The sequence below is a fragment of the Alosa pseudoharengus genome, unplaced genomic scaffold, assembly GCF_046254945.1.
Source record: "Alosa pseudoharengus isolate Yale_2024_CS ecotype anadromous, Long Island Sound unplaced genomic scaffold, YU_APseudo_1.1 YU_APseudo_1.1_scf_17, whole genome shotgun sequence".
NCBI lineage: Eukaryota > Metazoa > Chordata > Actinopteri > Clupeiformes > Clupeidae > Alosa > Alosa pseudoharengus.
Genome location: NW_027468640.1, coordinates 25,473,665 through 25,482,571, shown reverse-complemented (window position 1 = coordinate 25,482,571; position 8,907 = coordinate 25,473,665). Strand labels below are relative to the sequence as shown.

Below are 8,907 nucleotides of genomic sequence, written 5' to 3'. Positions count from 1 at the left end.
ATGCAGTATTATCTTACGCGGAGCATATATACTCAAGGATACATACAAAATTGATGGTGGATAAAAAAAACATGTACATGTTATTTTAATCATGCATTATCATTATTGAATCATCCATTAATTATGTAATTGGTATAGTGACTTAACATAAAATTCAGAATCCAGACAACAGAATCCAGACCACCAGTTGTCAGAATGAACAACACATTTTTGACATTGGCCTATTTTAAGACTTGTGTATATTTAGGAGTTCATCCCTAAAATGTGTGTGGGAGTAAAATGAGTAAACCCAGATGAACCTGAACCTAATTGGAATTTGCTCTGCAGGTCGTTCTGGAAAGGATTCCATTGATGCCAGTATACGAACCAGCATTGTTTCAGAATCAGAAGTGCAGCCAACTCACCTTTCTTGTAAACAAAGTTTTAAATGCAGTTGTCTGCTCAGTTCCAAAGCATATCTGTTTAACCCTGTCACCATCATTCAGCGCAGCCATTGGTTGTGTGCACAACTGTGGTTGGATCCTGCAGTGTTTTTGGTGATTCGGAAAAGGGCATCAATGGGATCCTCCTCAGACTAACCTGCAGAGCAAATTCAAATTTGCTAACAGGTTAGTTTTGGTTTACCCAGGCTAATATGGGAGCAGACACAGAAACTGAATTTCAGGATTCATATGCCCTTAAACTATTCCATTCCAAAACATGTTAACAATCCATTATATTAACACATATCCATGCCTTGCACCCACAAGCATACATTGTCAGGTGAAATAATGAATATTGTGACTTTCAAACATCAGCCTACATTTTCTCCTCCTCCTGCAGATAAAACTAAAGCCTTTTTACTTTTTTGTACCCTTTTAACAAGTAACACAATTTCAGGATTCATATGCCCTTAAACTATTCCATTCCAAAACATGTTAACGATCCATTATATTAACACATATCCATGCCTTGCACCCACAAGCATACATTGTCAGGTGAAATAATGAATATTGTGACTTTCAAACATCAGCCTACATTTTCTCCTCCTCCTGCAGATAAAACTAAAGCCTTTTTACTTTTTTGTACCCTTTTAACAAGTAACACAGCAACGTTGTGTAGCAATAGACTATTGAAACTTTGTTTTTCATGCATGGCAAAATATGGCAAGTAGAGTTTGCCTAGGCTACATCTGTCCTAACAAGCCTGCTGAACAGTCCCAACTCGCCTTAATGATGTCATCAAGCACACTGCTGTTACCAACCTCCGCGAAGACATGATAGGCTGAGAGTAGTAGTCGCGGAACCGAACGAAGCAATTGTGTAATAACAGTAGAACGACCAAGACGCTAAGCACCATCAGCACGAACGAGCAAAAACATGTCATAAAGTTGTCATTGAACTACTCGCACGAATATTTAGCCGTCCGAAACAATCAGGTAGGCAAAGTGTCGGTCATATTTGTGTGAGATAGGCTAAACAAGTGAAAGCTTGGTCAGTGGCTAGCCTAGTTCAGGAGGGTTTTGACTCTTGCTTTCTTTCTGGGTGTCGATTGCAGGCTTCTCCTTCTCCTTCTGTTTCCTGTGTCTAGGTCTATAATACGTCAAATTTGTAAACATCATCGTTAATTAAGCGATAGCCAGACAAAGAAGCATTTAAATGCTGTGACAGTTAAGGTTAACAATTACCACTTAGCAACCGGGAAAACAACAGGAAGTAAAGTTACAATGTTGCTCCATACACACCGCCAAAACAGATTGATGCCTTGTTCTCAAAGGAGTTCAGATAGACCGTTGACTATGAACAGGCCTCACTGACAAACCTCTTATGTAATACGAAGCCTAAGGTTACCGGTAGCCTATGCATTCGGCCATTAAATATTATTTACTCATCAAATTACTGTCGATGCCTTCATAAAATATGCGTTTAATAGTAAATTAATAATAGGCTACGTCAATTAAATCACTTAATAGCAGGGAGAAACTAATCCATCAATGTAGAATCCTTTCTGGTCAAAGTCTGTGTGTGTAGTGTCATGGGCAAAGGCCTCACCTAAGGTGCTGGAGATCAGTTTGTGCCATATTTTCTAACTTTGCATTGTCATAGCTTCTTTATCTTACCAAATGCATTTATCTCCAACTCAAATCCTTGGATTGCTTTTTTTCTTTTTTTTAGATGTAACAATGGCCGATATGTATATATCTGATCCTGAATCTGACACACCAGAGGACGGTCAAGGCAAACCAGAGGCCACCAAGGAGACACTCTTTGGAAACACATTGAAAATACCTAGTCGCCAGCCTCCTGGTACGCTATCGCCTTTTTACATAAATGTATTGGTTGATGTCTTTCCTGTGTCTGTAAGGCAGCACATAATCTTGGATGTTTATGATCTAAATTTAGTGGTGCTGCATGGTGTAGAGCTGTGAGTGTGTGCATACAATTTTGAATCAACTGTAATTTGTGGATTGACTCCCTTTTTCACTCTCCATGCATACAATTGTGTGCATGTCATTTGGAGGCTATTCTGACCACTACCAGACCAGATGAAGTCACAGTTAAAGTTGTGACATACTTGAGACACTTTCACTTTCCACTAGAAGCAACAATACTGTACATGATAACATACTCAAACCATGGCTCTGCCAACTTGTTTGCTATGTTCAGTCATGTTTTACTCTGAGATCACTTTAACTGTATCTTAACTGTCACTGCAAATGCATAATATTCATAAATAATGTATGTCAGTATGCTGTAAACACATCACATGTTTTAGCCTACTGTAATTTGTTCGTATTATGAGCCCTTATTAAAGGATTCAGGGACAAAGCTAATACTTTTAACTTTCAACAATTCAGCACTTTACATGGTGTTGATTTATGTCACATTAACATGAACATTTGACTGCCAAAAAAATGTACTGGTGATCTTAACATCTAGTTATTTGTCAGGGGAGATACATAATATTAGGTTGATGTTCTCACCATCCTGTTTCTTGCTCTAATGGATTGGTAAAGATTAGCACTGGGATACCCTCCATAGAATTGTGTAAATAATAGTTTAATAGTAATAATTTACACAATTACAGCTTACATGACTGGGCCTTTAGATGGCCAAAAGAAATAGGGCAAAATACTGTGGACATACTGTAGTATTCGATGGGCTTATTGTATAGCATCACCTTCAGTAGAGTATCCCTTTTTACAAAAAAAAGTTTCAAAAATCACAGATTTTGTGGTGTAAAGTGCACTGAGTTCGGCTCACCCAAAGAGCCAGTTGAAACTTTCTTTGCTACAGAGTACAATAGCAGAGTATACTACACTTTACAGCATGAATACATACTGTTTCTCACAGACTGTTTTGCCCTCTCTCCGCCCACAGGGAAACTGTCGTCAAGGCACAGAGTTAACTCCGAAGACCAGACCTGTAGAAGGGCCGAGAGCAACCCCCAGGACAGTGAGCATGGAGAGAATGACTTCTTTAGTGATGCGCCGTTTCGGACTCGATCGCGCTCCGCTCCCCCTGCACTCTGGGCTGCCAAGAAGTACGGCCAGCAGCTGAGGAGGATGAGCGATGAGTTTGACTCCATGCTAGACCAAAGGGTAATGTTTTGCCTTAAAAAAAACAGGTTAAAGCTGCAGTTGGCAAGTCTGAAAGATTGAGGGGACTTAGCCAAAATTTTGAATGTTTACAACTCTCATGCCCCTCCCCCGCTACCACCGAGCCCCCTCTCATCGAGTTCGTGCTAGTCAGTGTGCACCAGACTGCACCAGACTGTGATTGACAATCAGATCTCATACAGCCCTGCTCTGATTGGACCAGAAAAACCGGGAGCTGTGGATTTTTGCAAAACAAATAACAGGCTCTAGGTGGAGGTAGAAGTGCGGGTTTTTTTCTAAAACCCGCTGATTTATGCTGTTCTGTCGGAGTATAGTGGATATAATCAAAAAAAATCTTGCCAACTGCAGCTTTAAAGAAAATGTGATTTAAAAAATGAAAGCTGAGTTTGCCCAGTATGTGCTCTGAAAATATTTAAAAAAGATACTTTACCTAGGCTATTGTGAATAAGGACACAAACAACAGAAGTTTAAGTGTGTTGGGGCGGTGGTCGCGTAGTGGCTAAGGAGCTGGGCTAGCATGCAGTAGCCTGAAAACTTGTGGGTTCAACACCCGGCTCGTTGTGCCCTTGAGTCCTGAGTTGCTCTGGGGAAATATAATTGTCATATGTAAGTCGCTTTGAATAAAAAGCGTCTACTAAATGAATAAATGTATATGTGGCCTTTTACCTTTTAAAGTTGTGATTCTGTTACACTTAAACTGAACAGAGACTTGATTAATGTAATTAGTAACACCTGTGCTTGCCCCACTATTTCATGTCAAAATGACCACTGTGAAAAAGATTTGCAGGGACACAAACAACAGAAGTTTAAGTGTAGCCTTTTATCTTGCAGGGAATGAGGCGAGTGGCGAGCGCAGGCACAACCCGGCAAATGCGAACATCCCGCAGCTGGTTTGCCTCCCTCTTTAGCCACAGGGAGACCGACGGAGACGCAGGCACAGGCTTCACGGCCTCAGACACCCGCACCGCTGAATAAGGACGACAGTCGCCATGACCGGAGGGGGAGAGGAAGAGTCGGAGGGGAAGGGATGCACTGAGATCTCCGGAGGTCGGCTAAACACCATCTCCCATAAGGCATTTCATCCCACCATCTCCCATAAGGCATTTCACCCCACCATCTCCCATAAGGCATTTCACCCCACCATTCAGACTGACCCGACATCTGGAAGCGTATCTTTAACTGAATGCATGTTCTATGCAGATAAGGACAGATTGAGGCATTGACAAGATCTTGTCCGGTAACAATCTGTTGGTAGTGGTTGGAGATATGAGGATTTTAGAAGCTGCTTCTTTTACTACGTAAGTATGGCGGAAACGTTGATGAATCTTTTTATTTGGAAGCAAACTATGCGTGGACCAGGAGAACTGCGAGGCATCATTCGATCTGATGTCGATGTATACGACTACAATCATTTGGCCAGTTCACATTTGACTTGGAATCACAATCTGAATTGTCTGTTCTATAAGTGCCTATACTGAGCAATCTTTCACAGCAATGGGGAAAACCACTAAAACGACAACCTGTGGTATAAGGCAAAATCAGCTCCAAATATACACAGGCTACATACTGTACTTATTTACACCAAGTTTTATTGTTTTTGAAGGAAAATCCTGAGAGCAGTTTGACCCAATGGTACAGTATGACTCAATGTGTCCATTAAGCCAGTGCATTTTTTGGAAGACAGTTCTAGAAGGATAGGTGAAATTTCTGCAGATTATTTCAACAGTTGCAACAAACAAAATGTGAACATTACATTTTCTATTCATTTTGCAACTTATTTCATTGATAGTAATATGATTTTTCATGGAGAACATAACATTTTGTGAGTGATTCCAAACAGTTGAAAAGTAGTAGTGTATATTATACCGGCCGAGTTTGGTTGGAGTGTTTTTCTTTTTTTTTTCATTGTGAAACTTTGCCATTGCCTCTGGAGCTCTTTTGTTTACTTGCACACTTTTCTTACCATAATATTTTCTCATATTCACAATACCCACTAAACATAGAAACTACTTTTGTGAATCAGAATGCTGAGGTTAATTCTGAATTGCACTGTTAAGGGGCTTGAGGGTCATGTACTATATTTCTTATATAATAAATTTTTCTATATTTTAATAATATTAATTGAAAATAAGGTGAATGATCACAAAACATGATGACAAACCATGGCACAGATTATATATTTAACACATTAGTTTTAGCATAATTTTTTTCTGTGTATATTTTTATTGCCTGTATTGGGATGGAACAGTAAAGAGACTGACAGAAAGGGAGTTGGAGAGAGAGATGGGGTAGGGATCGGGAAATGATCCGTGACAGGCTCGAACCCAGCCCCCTGTGGGCACTCAGACCCAATTGTGGTACGGGCGTTGTAGTCAGTTGCACCACAGCTCCACCCAGGAGCATTATTTTTAATTAGGTTATCTACCTATGGTCTTACCCCTACCCTCAGATTGTGAGTAAGAAGAATAGGGTTCGGTAAAACCAACTGGAGGATTGTACCTTTTCTATTTGCTGTGTCAGTGCCAGTTTCTTTTTCACTACAGGCACACAACATTATGGATTAAAATTGTATGATGCCTTTGTCACATTAAAAGATGCCTTTTCGAACAAACTACATTCCCACCAAATGCCTTAATGGCTGTGTGGTTTGAGAGCACCTGAGCAGGAATAGCAAGCCTTTCAAAGGGCCATCTCAGTAGAACTCTCAGAAAATCTCAGACATTACTTGAAACACTCTTTATATATGTATCTATATTATGTTTCAGTAGGGAATGTTTAGTCTGTTTTGTGCACTTACCTTTATGTTTTTGAAATGTGCAACAACTGTTAATATGCATTGTAATGTTTTGAAACCATTGTTGGCCTCTTGTAAAATAAACAAATTACATGAAATGAAAAGCATTAGAGGTTTTGCATCTTTTTTTTACTAATGTTTATTGATTTTTCAAGTTAACAAAACAGTGAGGTCTGAATGCATACTGTTACAAATGTGTATATATACATACATACCTACATACATACATACATACATAAATACATATGTACATACATGTTGGTTTTGGATCATTTTATAAATAAATGTAGTTTTACATTATTAAACACTGACAGCACAAATGATTAACTGTAAGACATGGGCAGCATTGTTAAAGAACACTAATTCAGTGTGATGGATGAAATTCTATTAATTTTGTGCATTAGATAGTCAGGTCACGCCTCCCAAGTTGGGCAGAAACAGTGCATTTTTTTATCAGTCGCATACGACATGGGCACTCACACTGCGTTTCATTCAGATGCATGTGTTGTGCTCACATTAACTGATTCATGGGTAAAATCGCAGTCTGTTTGGCTTTGTATTATTGGTAGTATGATCGGATTACCAGATTGTAAAGACATTATAAAACATATATAGTGGTTTGAGTGCAGTTTTTGACATTAAATCTGGATTCTGACTCCAGAGGATGTTTGATGCCTGTGTGACTACGCTACAGATGTGGGGTCCCAACAGTACCTCTGCCCACAGTCCAAGCCAGTCAGTTTGTCCATGTCCTCCTGACTGAGTTCAAAGTCAAACAGCTGCCCATTCTCCCGCACCCTACTGGCATTGCATGATTTGGGCAGCACAGGTATGCCTTGCTGTACTGCCCACCTTAGCAGCACCTGAGCGACCGTCCTCCCGCATCCTTTGGCCACCTCCAGCACCGCAGGGTCTGAGAGAAGTGCCCCTGTGCCCAGCGAAGAGTAGGCCTCGAAGCACACACCCCTTTGGGCACAGAGGGCCCTTAGTTCAGCCTGGACGAGTCTGGGATGGAACTCGACCTGGAGGATGGCAGGAGGCACCTTGCAACTCGCCAGCACCTCCTCAAGGTGACGCACGGTGTAGTTCGACACCCCTATGGCCCGGAACTTTCCGCAGCTATATAATTCCTCCAGGGCCGTCCAACTCTGGGCACGGTTGCCACTGTTCTGAGGGTCCTCGACACGTAGACCCTGTGTGCCAGGCCAGTGCACCAAGAACAAGTCGATGTACTCCAGTCCCAGCTGATCCAGGCTGCGCTGACAGGCTGCGGGTGCCATGGGGCCTTGGTCCCGAGGCCCCAGCTTACTCGTGACGAAAATGTCAGCACGCAGAAGCCCATGCTTTGGCAACAGTTCACGGAGTGCCTGTCCTATCTCCACTTCGTTGCGGTAGACAGCAGCTGTGTCAAAGTGACGATAACCTGCAGCAAGAGCGGCATCCACAGTCAGCATTATGTTCTCCAGGCCACGCAGCTTATAGGTGCCCAGGCCTACAAGTGGCATCCGGGAACCTGTATTCAGCAAAACTGAATGCTGAGGGTCAGACATCTGTGAGCAAAACGGAAAATAAGCAGAATATAAAATCGATTTTTTTATGTGTAGTTCAAAGCAGGCCTAGTATTAGCCAACAAAGGTTATGCCAAATAAGTAATATCTTACAAAACAAAATAAATGCCAAGAGGAGTCATAAATAATCCTAACCCTAGCATTCTTCACCATGAGACTAAGCAGACAACATTTCTAACAAACTGCCACCCTACGCTTCTCTAACCAAACTGTCAGGTAAGTTCAGATGTCGAGTAGGCTTAGGTCCTCTTTGCCATGCTATTCTGACGTTACCCTCGACTGTTTTACTAATTAAGTCCAGTACGTTTATGTTGCTCCTCTCACACGCTTGCAGTTGTCATTTCTTTAAACTTACTTTGAATTCGTGTTGCACGCTACGCTACGGACTCCTACTGCATCATGTGTGAATTTCTTAAGTCATGTGACACCTTCAGGGTGGGTGGGATTGAACCTGAGACTAACCAATCCTAACACGAAGCCAGCACAGAGCGTGCTACTGATTGGATATAATTTCAACCAATGCAATTTATGGAAAGAGACGGGGAGGCGGGAAGTAAGTTTGTGTTTTCATTTCTGAAAAGAATAAATGTAGCTAATGTGGTTTGTTAATGTCGCTATTTGCAATTTATATATAAGTTACATTAATTGTCCTGAAGTTTGAATAACATTATTACATAGTGAAGACTACTTCGGTAATATTCTGGATGTTTTCTACTTTGTAAAGTTAGATGTAACGTTACAGTTACAGTTGAAGATTAAATTTTAACAGTTAATGTTAGAAGATAACCCTTATTAGACATTCTCTGATATATACCAGACGGGCTCTGTACCTTATACGGCTCTGGGCCAGACTAGATTTTATCAGAGACGTTATAGGAGAAATTACTGATTTTATGTAGATTTGAGTAGATGGACTAATGCTACAGTAGATATAGCTAATTATTGGT

At 41.0% G+C, this 8,907-nt stretch overlaps 2 protein-coding genes across 4 annotated transcripts; one reads left to right on the top strand and one right to left on the bottom strand.

Moving 5' to 3' along the window:
• Positions 1 to 1,261: 1,261 nt before the first annotated feature.
• Positions 1,262 to 6,499, top strand: badb (BCL2 associated agonist of cell death b). The gene is made up of 4 exons (XM_076289081.1): positions 1,262 to 1,417; positions 2,154 to 2,285; positions 3,360 to 3,580; positions 4,430 to 6,499. Exons 2-4 carry the CDS (start codon positions 2,162 to 2,164, stop codon positions 4,571 to 4,573), a joined length of 489 nt encoding a protein of 162 aa, XP_076145196.1. The 5' UTR covers positions 1,262 to 1,417; positions 2,154 to 2,161; the 3' UTR covers positions 4,574 to 6,499.
• A 151-nt stretch (positions 6,500 to 6,650) lies between these two features.
• On the bottom strand, positions 6,651 to 8,363 carry LOC143127522 (glyoxal reductase-like). 3 transcript variants are annotated; one of them, XM_076289079.1, is made up of 2 exons: positions 8,316 to 8,363; positions 6,651 to 7,942 (listed from the first exon to the last, which is right to left on the bottom strand). In XM_076289079.1, exon 2 carries the CDS (start codon positions 7,940 to 7,942, stop codon positions 7,076 to 7,078), a length of 867 nt encoding a protein of 288 aa, XP_076145194.1. In that variant the 5' UTR covers positions 8,316 to 8,363; the 3' UTR covers positions 6,651 to 7,075. The 3 variants fall into 3 exon arrangements, with proteins under 3 accessions (XP_076145194.1, XP_076145192.1, XP_076145195.1); XM_076289077.1 differs by lacking the exon at positions 8,316 to 8,363 and adding an exon at positions 8,096 to 8,295; XM_076289080.1 differs by lacking the exon at positions 8,316 to 8,363 and adding an exon at positions 8,265 to 8,293.
• Between the last annotated feature and the right edge of the window lie 544 nt (positions 8,364 to 8,907).